The sequence below is a fragment of the Lepidochelys olivacea genome (genome assembly GCF_965140295.1).
Source record: "Lepidochelys olivacea isolate rLepOli2 genome assembly, chromosome: 16".
Classification (NCBI taxonomy): Eukaryota; Metazoa; Chordata; order Testudines; family Cheloniidae; genus Lepidochelys; species Lepidochelys olivacea.
Window position 1 is genome coordinate 19248176 of NC_140426.1, and position 14400 is coordinate 19262575.

General features: G+C 48.0%; 2 protein-coding genes across 3 annotated transcripts in view; one reads left to right on the top strand and one right to left on the bottom strand.

The window, feature by feature from the left end:
- FAM163B (family with sequence similarity 163 member B) overlaps positions 1-14400 on the bottom strand; it is a 118784-nt gene that overhangs the window by 77033 nt on the left and 27351 nt on the right. The gene's annotated exons all lie outside the window — the stretch shown is intronic.
- DBH (dopamine beta-hydroxylase) overlaps positions 6489-14400 on the top strand; it is a 29848-nt gene continuing 21936 nt past the window's right edge. The window contains exons 1-5 of one of the 2 annotated variants that reach the window (XM_084649823.1): positions 6489-6887; positions 9228-9374; positions 12040-12297; positions 13114-13290; positions 13779-13881. In XM_084649823.1, coding sequence (XP_084505949.1) covers positions 6507-6887; positions 9228-9374; positions 12040-12297; positions 13114-13290; positions 13779-13881 — 1066 coding nt within the window. In that variant the 5' untranslated portion in view covers positions 6489-6506. The remainder of the gene's footprint in view (positions 6888-9227; positions 9375-12039; positions 12298-13113; positions 13291-13778; positions 13882-14400) is intronic. The other variant, XM_084649824.1, reaches the window with a different exon arrangement.

Here is a 14400-nt window from a genome sequence, read left to right on the forward strand (position 1 = left end):
CTCCAGTCGTTCTCCCCCAGTGCTATAAAATGTGACTACAGAACCCTCAGGCACAGAGACAGACACAGCATAAGCCATGGGGGAGGGAAATATACACATTCATTTGCTGGAGAAATTTATTTCACGAGGCACTCTGTGTGTTTTAGCCTTTTCTTGACCTTTGTTTGAGTGTATGCTGTCTTAGAGACCAAAAGCTCTTAGCACTGGGTCACCTAACAAGGATAGATGCTTTGGATCAATTGCCTCATCCAGGCTAATGGCTGCATCGAAAAACAGTAAAACCTCATTCAATTAAACTTAACGGTGCAAGAATGAATGATTCACCAAAACACCAATGCCCCCAAATTAACTCTAATCCCTTTCATTACACAAAAGAGCAAGGTTTGGGAATCTGGACTCTCCCACATGGCATGTCCCTAAACACTTCTAGTGACACCCAGGATCCAGCTGGTACTAAGTATTAGTCCACACACACGTTCACCTGAAAGGACAGTTTGCAGCCATTAATAAAGACGGGAGGTTCAGAGTTTAAAGCAAGGCAGTTGCTGTGTACCAGAGCTCCAGGCAGTTTATTATCATTCCAATTAATGTACACAAAGTTAAGAACCAAACCACATAAAACCTTTAAGGAAAGGGAGAGAAAAGAGGAGGAAAATGTATCTTTAAACTGTAGTCCAGAGTCACAGCTGCCCCTAGAGCAAAGAAATATCAAATATTTAGCATCTTTAAAGCATCAAATGAGTTATGCCCTATCAATCAGACCCATGCATGGGATGCGTTCAGAGTGATCGCGATCATTTCTTATGCACTGGGCACCCAGGGGACGGGAAATGAGGCTGGAGGAAAAGGGCTGGTGTTTTCCCTCAAACTCTGTTCAGGATTGGGACCCCTTTGTATTAGGTTGTGTAACATAGAAACATGACAAACGCTAACCTCAGACATCCTTCAGCATGTCGCTCTTGCCTCATATTCCTGAGCTACTGAAACTCAATGGATAACAACAAGAATAAAGACGATGACTGGATTTACCCCAATCAGCAGATGCAGGATCAGTTTCGTGTGAAGAAAAGAGACAGTTCTACCAGTGAGTTTGCTGGGGCCACTCAGCAGCAAGGAGACCAAGTGACACACATTTCCTTTCTTCACAGTCCTCAGAGCCACGCACAGCTGTATAGTTAACAGAGCAGCACTTTCATCTTGCAGGCAAAGGGCTAGATCCTTAGCTGGTGTATATCAATGTGGCGACACTGATTTACATCAGCTGAGGAACTGATCCCAACAATCCACACAGGGGTGGCTGCTCCTATGCTCCAAGCTACGTGGCAACTTTCCAGTACAGGGCTCTGCATCAACGCCATCAGCACCCCTGCAAAGTCCTGCGTGTCTTGGAAGAAGGCCAGCAGCCACAGGCAAGGGCTGCTCATTAGGGTATGAGGCCACAAGGTGCTGGACACAAGCCCACATGTTCAAAGGTATTTAGGCTTCGCTCCCTCAGAGCCCTGCTGATCAAACCTTTGCTGAGCACATGGTCCGCTAAGGAGGGGCAAGGGGACCCTCTTCCACTTTAATTTACAGCCACCGTTGGGCAAAAAGGTTGACCCGATGGACAACAGACAAGTCCAGCTGGGTCAATAAAACACAGCCCTCTGGGACAGCGCAATGCTTATAACACAAGCAGTCTGTTCCCACATGGGGCTCGTTACTAGAGCCAAACAAATGCCAGCAACTCTGCACTTTTTCTTTCTTTCTTTCTTTCTTTCTTTCATAAAGAAAAAACAAACAAGAAAAGCTTGGAAGCCCAGTGAGAAGCTAAATTTTAACAGGTCTGAATTTAATCCCCCAGTTGGCCTGCTTGATTCCATCAACCTTACAGGTTTGAATTTCCTTTAATAAGGGACTTTGTACTGCAGACACCCAGGCAAACTCAACTGCCTCATGTCCCCAGCTCCCAACGCCTGTGCCAAGCTAATGCTGGGCCTGATCAAAAGAGCGGCTGCTGGTAATGTAGAGCCTCAGGTACCCCATGCAGTGGGAAGTTCTCTCACGCTGAAGGACACATGAGAGCAGAGACAGAGCGAACTCTAGCGCTGAGCGAACCATGAAATTCAACACTCTTATCCCAACCCTGGAAAAAAAAAAAAAAAAAGGAAAGGAAGAAAGAGAGGGCGCTCCTGCTGCTGGCTTCGTGCTGCTAAATTATTTACTTCCCGAATGAGAAGGTGGCTCAGATACACTTAATGCTTTAAGGAGTAAATGCAAAGTAAAAAGCAAACAAAAGGGAACATTCTAAACTCAGATTGTCGGGTCATTTGTTTTCTCATCTTTAAATGGAGCTTTAAGGTTGAAGAGAAGCAATTTAGTGGTTGGAGCAGGAGACAGAGGCAGGACTCCTGGGTTCCAGCTGGGCTACGGGCTTTAGCAATGTGACCTTCCTGTGTCAAATGGGGATAATCGTACTTACCTCCCTTCCAGCGGGATGAGTGGTTTGGTTAGTTAATGCTCCTGGAGCACGCTGAGACATGAAAGACACCGCATGCTTGTTAATAATGTCACTTTGATTCTAATCATTCTTCCTGGCTTTCTCTGAATGCTAACAAGCTAGCACTGCTCCGCTGTGGTTTTTATCCTGTCCACACTGGGAGGCTGTATGGCTTGTTACAACAGATGGGTTGTGCTCAGTTATCAAAAGAGCAAGACATTATCAGGGCCGGTGAGAGGAACCTCTCACTTTTCTTAGAGGGAAGCTGGCATAGGAAAGCCTAGTCCACTGACGTTTCAGAAGATGTCAGCACCCAAATGAGTGGCCATTTTTTCAAAGGAGCTCAGTTGAAACTCTGGCCCTCTGGGTTTGTCCAGGTTCACACGGGAAGTCTATGACACAGACAGGAAGTGAGGCCAGCTCAGCTGAGTCCCAATCCAATGCCTTCTCCCCAAGGCCATCCCTCGCCTCTGCCCTACAGCTCAGTGGGGATCCCAAGAAGCTAGCCAGGGGAGCAGCAGAGACATGCCCATTGAAGGGGCGGCAGGGGAGGCTGACCAAACTAGCCCAGGTGAGGAGACACTCCTGTTGTAGTCTCTGAACACCTGGGGAAAGCCAGGTATGTAAGTATAAAGTGCCTTGAAGGCAGCTTCCCCCTGCAGGAGCAGTGTTTCCTCAGCACATCAGTGACCCTGGCAGAGATGCAGGGGTCATATTTCCCACGGCTGGAATGTTATTGCACTGCTTCTCCTGTTTACTAGACTCAGGAGGGTTTTCCTCAGCACCAGGCAGGGTTCCCCTTGCCCCACTCTGCTTCTTCCTCATTCATTTCTCTTTCCCAACCACGCTTCTCTTTTCTGGGGGCTTTTTTTGGGGTGGAGGGCAGGGAACCGAGGTTATCTTCCTCTGGCTGCGGAGGATTCAGAGCATCTTCTAGTCCACTGCTGTGACCGTGTTCAATACCAGCCGGCGGAGGCTGGAGCGGAGCAGGAAGGACAGAGGCAGCAGAAGTGCAGCGTGGGTAGGCTGTGTGGACAAGGAGCCCTGCCAGCCCCCTCTGTACACAGACACTTCCCAGGCTCTCCTCAGGGGGTAGAGGCCACCTTCTTGGAGCCTGGAACCATGCCATTAACATGATACTTGCACATTAAGGGCCAGATCCTCAGCTAGTGTAGACTGACATGGCTCCAACAGTGGATTTATGCTGATTTACAACAGCTGAAGGTTTGGCTCTAATTTTCTAGGGTCAAATCGCTAGGCCTCTTTGACAGAGACATTCAAAGCCATCTTCCAGGAAGTGGTGGATGTGCATACCACTAGCTGTACAGGGGAGAGGGTCTTCGGGCAGTCTGTGGTTTAGCTCAGACTCTCATCTCTTTTAGGCATAAAAATCTGCTGAAGGGACTTGCACCAACCAAAAAAGGCAGCATGCCGAATCTACCGGTACCTGCTGACTGCTTGCAAAATGGCAGGGCAGGTTCATAGCGGTTAGAGAAAATGAAGACTTACCAAATAGCATCTTAATTAGACTGCTAGCTATTTGGGGCAGGGACAGTTTTTTTTTTGTTCTGTGTCTGTACAGCACCTAGCACCTGGTCCATGACAATGGCTCCTAGACGTTACTGCAATATAAATTAGAATAATAGAATCCAGCCGCCTGCTGGAGTAGAATGCTCTGCATTGAAAAAGGATAGATGACATTTCAAACAGGTCCTATCCTTGAGCAGCTTTCAGGAACGTTTTGGTTCATTACTGGAACAGAATTGTGTAGCAGGTTCCTATATATAAGGGACAGGATCAAGATTCCTTGCAGAAGCTGTCGTTAGCAGGCTAACAAAACGCGACTGAGATAGGGCAGCAGGGAGAACTGACAGCTCCTGTACCTTTCCAAAAGTGCTTGATTGGGTGAGGCCACTGGAGTGGAAAGCACTGTTGCTTTCACTCACCAACCGGGAAGGATATTTCACGGATGATTTCATTGCTCACTCATCGTGCAGAGATAAGGCAGTTCCTGCAAAGCGGAGAAGGATTTCTCACAATGCTCTTGGGAAACCCAGTGCACAAGGAATGTTTAATGCCGCCCGTAGCCCAGTACTAAATCCCACCGTGCTGACCTAGGCAGGCCAGAAAGTTTGGATCGAGGTCAAAGAGAAGTATGCAGATTTGTTCTTCCATTCTGAATACAAAAGAAACTGTCAGACATGACATGAGACAGGCCGACCCAGATCTACCTGCCCTGGCTTGTGTGTGGGTACCACCCAGCTGCTCTCCAAAATACCAGCATATCTGGGACATGCTAGATCGCTGCACAGCATTGCTACTCCCAGTATCTGTGCTTCACCAGAGAAAGTAAGATGTTTGCCTGAGTAATGAACCTACTAGGAGTCATCAGAGGGGACTGAACTCAGAAACCTCAACAAGAAAAGCAAAAGCCTCTACCACTTGAGCTAACAGAATAACTGCTTTATTGCTTAATAATTTATCCTTGCTGGAGCCAGCTGTCTAGAGACGTGTGATCTCTCTCTCTCTCTCACTCACACACACACTCCCACCCACCCACCCCCTTATCTATTCACAAAATTACCCAAAAGGTGTAATTTTACACAAATTTAATTAAACCAGTTCAACTTTGTGTGTGGACTCTCCTAAACTGATTTAAAGCTGCTGTACAATAGTTTAGTTTGTCTTGGTAAATATACAGGCGTCAGCTCATGCAGTAGAAGAATGTCTACACAGGGTTTTGCTCTGTTTCAGCTAAATCGAGTTGAGCTGGGCTCCTCTCAGCCTGGCTGTTTTATGGGAAACGACGCTGTTAAGTGGAGGAGAATTAAGAGGCAAATCAGTCTGGCAAGAATGCCGACTCAATCCCCGGCAGCAGAAGGTGTGCCTAGCCTGTGCAGCAACCTGGGAAATTAACAACTCTCCAGGCTTTGCTTTCTGCTCATCTTTTCGGTCAACTGAGATAAACATTCTTTGATTCAACCCTTTAGAGACAACGCTCCCACATGCAGCCCTCTCCGAGGAAAACGGAAGAGATTCATCCAGGGAGATGCTAGGGAACAAGTGGTGGGCTGTGCCACGTGATGTGCATGGGCTGTCATAAGAATTATTATTCCGTGACGGGGCTACGTTTCGAGTGGTTCCATCGTTGAGCCCGAACGACAGTTTTGTGCACTGCATGCACATATCAAAACCGCCTGGCATTTGTGTGAGCGTACCTCTTGCGCCCGTCGAGCAGCCAGCAAGATGGCAGATTCACAAGGTTCACACTCACCGGCTATGGCTCATGGCAATGAGGGGTGTCCCCAGCCAGACAGCAAACAGCACTGTTGGATCCCCAAAGGATTCCACGCTGGCTTCCCCAGCTGGGGGGCAACCTCATTATATCCCCTTCCCCGCTACACATGGCTGCGCCCATCATGTCTAGGATGTGGATCCTCAAAGATGGGAGGGAAGCAGAGGAAGCAGTTTAAAGCAGGAGCAGTCGCATGTCTTTGGGGCCTGCCTAGAGATATGGGAGATCCAGCAAGGAGAGGGTGGAAAGGAACCGTTGGAAGAAGCCATGGGGACTGTCCGAAGGTCTCATTTAAATCAATGGGAAGGGACAGCAGGATCCAGGCCCTAATAGAGTTGTGTGGGCAACTGGGGGCCGAGGTGCTGTAGGGTGTTATCCCAGAGTCCTTTGCAGAGGGGTGAGGGGTGCACGGCAGGCTGCAGCAGTGGGCAAAAGGCAAGGCAGGCAGGCGAGAGGATATCAGTGCAGAGCTCAGCGAGAGCAGCTGGAAGGTAAACAGCACTTTTCAACCGCACCGGATGATTTAAGAGAGAATAAAATCAGCCCAGTCTGGTTCAATTCCCATTGATAATGTCCATGTACAATTAGAGCCAATTAGGGAGAGGCAGAGAATGACAAGTGTTTGACCAGAAGGTGGGGGTGGGGGGTCAAAACAGCAATCAAATTTCCCAACCACCAAATGCAATTAAGGAGTATTACTTACCCAGCTTGCCCAGGAGGGCCAGTACATAAATGGCAAAAGCCAAGAGCGCAAGCATCTTTCTCCCCAGCATGCAGTCCACCGGGAACAAGAGATCCTCCTGCCCAAGTTTCAGGCTCCGGGAAGTGGCCTCAATGTACTTCACCATGCTTATGGTTTTCCTGGTCATCCTGGTGGTGGCTCTGCAAGGCACAGCTCCCCGGGAGAATTATTTCCCTTACAAGGTGCCTCTGGATCCCCAGAGTTTCCTGGAGCTCTCGTGGAATGTCAGCTACCCGGAGCAGGTTGTGCATTTCCAGCTCTTGGTCAAGGAGCCGAAATTTGGGCTGCTCTTCGGGATGTCGGACAGGGGCGAGTTTGAGAACGCGGACCTGGCTGTGCTCTGGAGCGATGGGCACAGCTCCTATTTTGGGGTAAGTTGCTTGCACAGTGCCAAGGTTCCAAGCTCGGCTGCCTGTCCAGGAGTCCTGTCCTGGGGTAATTTTTGCTCTGTAGTGGGAAAGGATTGAACTGTACCTAGATCTCAGAGGAGTCCATGGGACTGTGGGCTGTGTGAGACCTTCAGGTTTGGTCTGTACGTTTAGCTGTGGGTGGTTAACATGTGCTTGGAGGTTTATTCCAAAGGGATACAGGGCTCAGATACCACAGTGATGAGTATGGTATAGGATCTGAAACAGAACAGAATTGACTAGTTAGACTATCAGAGGAGCTAACAACTGCTCTCATTCCTTGACCCCAGTGTCGTTAGTATATTTATTTCCAAAGCACTGTAACAGGAGGCTATATATATGCGGCAGCTACAACGTGCACACATGCATGATGCATCAACAACTTGGTTCGCTTGTGCACTTCTGTCAGTCACATTAAAAATTAACCACAACTCCAGTTAATGACATCGAGAAAGTGCAAAAGTGATCATCCAGAAGGTCTGCTCTGCCAGCCTCAACCAGTCAGATTTGAAGCTGTAGCAAAGATCAACAGGACTTTGGAAAATACACTTTGACTGCCCGCTGCCAGGAGCACAGTACTAGAAGAAATCAAACATGCAAATGCATTTTGGGTGGACAAAAATGCCGAATGCTAGACAGGCAGCTGGGGAGCTAATTTCTGATTTTGCAGTTTGATTTTGATATTGCAAATTATCATCTTTTGCTACACGATCAGTTTGTGTTACTTTTTAATCTTTCTTTACAATAGGCACGTATCTGAAACAACAAATCACATGAACCATCCCCAGACCTTTGGGATGGGCTCACTGTAAATTTGTTTGAAGGTAGAAAGCAATCCAGCTTTTTTCTGATCCATTTGAAATTCCCAACTGTCAGTAATGTAATCTACAATATAACAGAAGGATGAAAAGGAGGGCTTGGGACACTATTATCTTTGCTAGTTTTGTCACTAATTACCAGCTAATCACCAGTATGAGAAGACCTGAATGCTACAGGATTGCAAAGCACCGAGTTAAAAAAAAGAACATTTCTAGTATGGTTTTCACATGTTCGTTGTAAGATGTACAGGGCTCAGTTCAAAAGCAGTCAGTGTTCTGACCTTCAGTCCCATTTTGGTGCTTAGTAGCATCCTTTAACTACCGCATGGAGACTTATAGAAATCTGTACACTATCATCTCTCTCCCCGGCTGTCTTTCTTCTGGTTGTGTTTGTCAGATGCTAAAAGATCCAAATTTGCGTAACCTTTCCACATACTACAAGATTAATTTGCACAATGCGTTTCTGTGAAAACAAATGTCACGCTTGATTCCTCCCCCCACCTAAGGACAATATGTTCAAGGTTACAATTCTACACTTGAAGCTGAAATGATGCCAGAGTGTCTATTCCTTTTTATTTCTCAGACAAAAATAAAATGAAATTACGTCAGTGGCTACTCCAATGGAGTATGTGCAATGAGATATTTCCCAGTCTCTTCTTGCACCCAGTAAGTGAAAGAGACCTACTGGAGATGGGAAAGACATACTCAGTAATCCAGTTCAGACTCCCAGAACTAGTGCAAGTTTTAGGCCCTGCTCCTATACATCTTTAAACCCAGGATTGCTTATTAGGCCAGTTTTGCCACCCATATGTAATGCTCAGCAAAACCTTACTCTTGGAGTAGCCCTGCTGAGTTCACTAATTGTAGAACAGGGTCTGGCTGCAGATGATTACGGTCTACGAACGTGAAGAGCGGTTTGCCGGATCATCCCCACAGTCCTCCAAGAACAGGTTGCGTCTGACCTTAAGCCACTAGCAGCTGGTCTATGATAAAAGTCTTTGGGGGGAAAAAATGTTTCTGCACAGACAGGTGCAACATCTTCTTAAATCCCTGCAGGATTTTCCTACCGCTGGGCTGCTGGTCAGAAATCCAGTCCTTTGTTTAAAGGAACATGGACGTTGTTGACATAAAAAGTTAGATACTTTTTGAAAGTTACTAACATCAGTTGTGCCTAGTAAACACCACCACCACATACCAAACGATACATCCTGCCGCCCTACAAATCGTTCTGTGCAGTACAAATTCTGGGTCAGATTTACTCCTACTGTCACTCTGCTGATCTACGTATCCCTGGTGAAATGCCCCTGATCGAGATATTATTTACTTGTATCGAAGCAGCGTCTAGGAGCCCTAGTCATGGACCAGGACCCCGGACTGTCAGGTCCTGTACACACACAGCAAAAAGACAGTCCCACTAAGACTGAATAACGCTGGCAAAGCATCGTGTCCTAACTGGCTATAAGGATTTTTTTCCCCTCCTCCGCAGGATGCGTGGAGTGACGAGAAAGGGCAGCTTCACATGGATTCCCAGCAGAACTACCAGCTTCTCAAAGCACACAGAACCCCCGAGGGACTCTACCTGGTCTTCAAGAGAGCCTTCAGCACCTGTGATCCAAAGGACTACCTTATAGAGGTACTGCAGCGCCTAGCCATGGGCAGAGGCGAAGTGCCAGGGCAATATTTCTCCTGTTCACAGGATGGGCTGGACTCTGAGCGCTGTGCCATCCAGGTGGATAGTGTCATTGGGATCACTTATCACTGAGAGCTCAGGACTGATCTGATAACAAACAGGTAAAATCCTGGCCCTACTGAAGTCAATAGAAAAAATCCCGTTGGCTTCACCAGGGCCAGGATTTCACCCAATGTGCGCTCTGGTGATGTTTAAATACTTGTGGTCTAGTGGTTAGAGTTCTGGGTCAAAAGTCAGCATGACTAGTGCTCTGGATTGAAAGCTAGGGCAGATGGGCTTCTGATCCTGCTTACATTGGTGTAAATTAGGAGTAACTCCATTGAAATCAGTGAGTTATACTGGTGTAAAACGGGTGTGAAATCAGAATCAGGCCCCTGCCTGTGGCAGTGACTTGCTATGTGACCACAGATGTGTTGTCTCTCACCCCTCTGTGATTCATTTGTAAAACAGAGATACTACTTACACCGTGGGAGGTAGAAAGGGTTAATTCACCAGTGAGGAAGAGAGCCTTGGATGAAAGGGGTTTGCTTTGGCTCAAAGGAGCTAGGTATGTGCAAACTATTATTGTCAGACTTTGCATTTTTGCCCTTGTAGTGTGGAGATCCTTGCATTTTCCATGACTGTTCATGAGTTAATGGTCTGACTCTCCTGGAAGGCCTCAGAGGCACGAGAGTACGTCTCGAATCCAGAGTCTGACTATCGTTAGGGAAGCCGGCAAAACCTTCCTTGGCAAAAAAAAGCCTTTCTACCAATGGCATTCGCAATGCTGACATCCTTTCTACCCTTAATCCCCTCCAAACAAGCAGGAAATTAAGAAAATCTTAAAAAAAAAAATCCCAAGCAAACCAACAACCCTACCCCAAGCAAAGTTTGGAATCCAAAAAGGGAGAAAAATGCCAGAGTCTCCATGAAGTCCAGTAGGGCCTTTGCTATGGCTACCGAGTGTATGGGGAAGGTGCTCAAATACCCTGGTGACGAAGGGCAGTATAAAGATGATTAGATTAGATAGAGAACGCTCTACCTTTTCACCCACAATTCAACTGATATCTCCCCCCTCCACCAAAACAAGTAACTGAAAATCAATGGTTCATTGGTACGATGCCCAGTGTTCCCATCTGTGGGGGTCTACTTCCCACATGTTATTTGTAAGAGAACATTAGACATTCATCCCTTTGAAAAGGAAGAGCTTAAAAAAATGTTTACACAATCCACGTACAACTCTTTATAAATCTCCATAAAATATTGAGTTTATCCGGTTCCTACCATCCGCTCCCATTAAGTACATTAGCTCTATTGAAATATGTCTTCTGCATCGCTCCACATCACAGTGTGGAGCCAGGTATTATGCAAGTTGCAAAGAGGTGTTGTTGGAAGGACGACAAGGAGGAGGATTTTGAGCCGAAGTACAGTCACAAAAAGCTTTTCCAATGAAATGTGTCTGGTTTGGGGTTCATTGAACTTCTGTGAAATGGCAGAATTTTTGGAAAAAATGTCCAACTCTGGATGTCTGGGAGGGATAGGTGTTGTGTCATCAAGAGGGAGTATGGTTCAGTAGAGCAGTGGTTCTCAACCAGGGGTCCGTGGCCCCCTGAGGGGCCGCCAAGCAGGGCCAGGGTTAGACTCGCTGGGCCCAGGGCAGAAAGCCAAAGCCCCACCACATGGGCCTGAAACCCCTGGGGCTGCAGCTGAAGCCTGAGCAATGTAGCTTCACGGGGGCCCCTGTGGTGTGGGGCGCCAAGCAACTGCCCTGCTTGCTACCCCTTAATGCCGACCCCGGCTTTTATATGCAGAAAACCAGTTCTTGGGCACAAGTGGGCCATGGAGTTTTTATAGCATGTCGGGGGTGGGGGGCTCAGAAAGAAACAGGTTGAGAACCCCTGCAGTAGAGTGAGTCGAGGACTAAGAGCGGGAATAGATTTTGGTTTCACAGCAGGACAAAGATTTTAGTGACTGTGTGTGTGTGTGTGAGAGAGAACTTGTGTGAAATGAATCTGTGAAAAAATGTGCACAGATTTTTGGGTGGGGTGTGTGTGTGTGTAAAAAATTTTTTTCATACTTATTCCCAGCTCTGCGACCAATCCAAAGCCCACTGAAATCAACAGGAGTCTTTCCACCGACTACAACAGTCTCTGGATCCGAGCCTCTACCAGCAACGTTGTCTCTCTCTGTGTGTGCCTATGTGCAAAAGAGTGAGAGTGCCCCTTGTTTATGAAGGGGGAGCAGTATATTGCACTGTTAATGTATATGTATGAATTTATTAGGTCTATAAATGAGCTGGAATTGTCATGAGCTTATACTCTGAAGAAAGCAATTTAAACCATCTAAATTAGTAGGGAACAGCCTCTGATCAGGGATTAATCAGTGAAATAACATCAGCCAGATCCCCCTAAATCTGTTGTGTCATTCTAAGCAGCACCCTGCACAATAGGGCAGTGACACAGACACAGACTAATAGTGGGCTCTCAAATTTGCCGAGCCTGGAGAGGTAGCATCACCCTGCCTGACTCACCCCAGCTCTCAGGGCACTAAAAACTACTCAGGCAGTGCCGAGCTCTCCTGCTCTGCGGGTATCCCCGGCTATGCCAGCGTCCTTGGTCTCTCATTTCAGGATGGTACCGTGCACCTTATCTATGGGATCCTTGAGAAACCCGTCCGTTCTCTCCAGGCAATCAACATCTCTGCCATCCACCGGGGGGTGCAGAGGGTGCAGCTGCTGAAGCCAAACATCAGCGCCCCGGAACTGCCCAGGGACATGAAGACCATGGAGGTCAGAGCCCCCGACGTGGTCATTCCCAGCCAGGAGACCACATACTGGTGCTATATGGTGGAGCTTCCGGACAGCTTTCCGAGACATCACATTGTCATGGTAAGAAGGAGGAGCGTTTTTCTGAAGGAGAACGGGGATGTTTTCCTTATAGCTAATCCGTTAAAGCTCAGGTAAGTTGTCTCCATTCCCTTAGCCTCTGGTGAAGGTGTTCCTCTGTTCTTTCATTCGTCGGCCAGCAGCCCGGATAAACAGTGCTCTCTGTGCTCCAAACCCAATCCTTGAGGTCCTCCTCTTTCTCAAGGCTGCACCTTCCAGAGGTATCAGCCACATGGCAGCTTCCCCACGGCTTGGTATCCCCACAGCCAGCCTCCCTCCATGACCTCTCTCCGAATGGCAATGCCCACTAGGGTTCCCCTGGTTACTGGCTGCAGAAGCCAAAGATCAAAGGCTTCTCAGCAGGGTGGCAGGAGGGAGGGAACTTTGAGGACGGGAGCACTGCTCTTCTCTCCTGAGTCCTCACGATAGGCACACAGCAATCACTTGTATGGAAAAGGAAAGTGCACGATATATTTTTAGTTTCTTGTCATATGATGTAGCAGTTGGAAACACATTCCACCTGGATACAGTTTTCTTCACTTCCAGTCTTCAACCATTGTATATCATTGCTGGACATTGTGGAACAGCTTCCACATTCTGCATCAGAGGTGGCTGCATTTCAGTGGTGGGTGAAGCAAGACATCTATATCATTGATATCTCTATCTAGACATATGTACTTTGTAAAGTGTTTCGAGATATTGTATGTGGATACTATATAGAAACAGAGATAGTATGGTGATAGGAACTTTAGATAATTGTACGGTCATTATCAGCCATTATTAATACTTGTGCCTTCTTCTCGGATCCCCCTTTTGTAGTACGAGCCGGTGATCACGGCAGGCAATGAAGCTATAGTCCATCATATGGAAGTCTTCCAGTGTGCTGCAGAATTTGACAGCTTTCCCCATTACAATGGGCCCTGTGACTCCAAGATGAAGCCGGACCGACTGAACTACTGCAGACATGTGCTTGCAGCGTGGGCCATGGGAGCTCAGGTGTGCAAACGAGAGCAGTGGCTGCTGCACTGACTCTCCCATTCATTTCAGCTGCTTTTCTTTTGACCCCTCTTCCATTTGTCTCACTTTCTTTCATATCAGAGGTGAATCAGAACCAAGCCCTGGGATCTGAACACCCCTAACATTTCATGGTACTCAAAATCTGGATCTCAGTTTTGGGGTTTGGGCTCATTCTTGTTTAATATTCCCTCCCCCGTAGACCTCGGGCATAGGCAGGATCCTTAGCTGGTACCACTGAAGCGACCAGTTTGTACCAGTTGAGGGTCCTTCCCATACGCATGCAGGATAAGAACGCCCTTCCAGAGTGGCAGACACCTAGCTGTTCACACAGTCGTTTGGGATGAGACACAGTTGTGGGCCAGAGAATGATCTCCCGCTTGCACACTTTCCTCTCCAGCTTTTTCTGCCTGGCTCCATGTATCAGCTGCACACAACCCCCTCACATTCTCTCCTTCTCCTGCTTACAGGCCTTCTACTATCCAGAAGAGGCAGGACTTGCCTTTGGTGGTCCGGGCTCCTCCAAATATTTACGGCTTGAGATTCACTACCACAACCCTCTGGTGTTCAAAGGTAAGCAAGCCTTCAGGGGCCTATGGATATGGGCCAGAGACTCACGTACATGCCAGGCTCTTAAGCACGGCCTGACCCAGGGGCGGGGTGGGGGGAAATCTATAAAATCTCTTTAGCTAATTGCTCCCCAGGCACCAATACACTGTGGCCACGGAGCCAGAACACTCCCAGGCTGTCCTGTTAGTAGGGCAGGCGGCATGGCTTCCTGCCCTCCCAGGCTCATTCACTGGCAAGGGAAACCATGTTTCCCTGAAGGACTGGCTGCCTATACCTGCACCGCCCGCCCCCCCAGCCCAGCGCAGGGAGAGGGGTGCCGGCCAGCAGCCCAGACATCATTGCTTTAAGTAGAGGCAGCTGAGGCATGGCAGGGGAACATGTCACGGAAAGCAGCTCCTACCCAGACCCCTTCCGGGCCTCAATCCAGCAGAGCACCCGAGCGGGGCTGCCAGTGGGATGTGGGGAAAGCAAGCCCTCACTTTTACAACCTACTAGCGAGAGTCTGCTGGGTTCTGCCGTCTC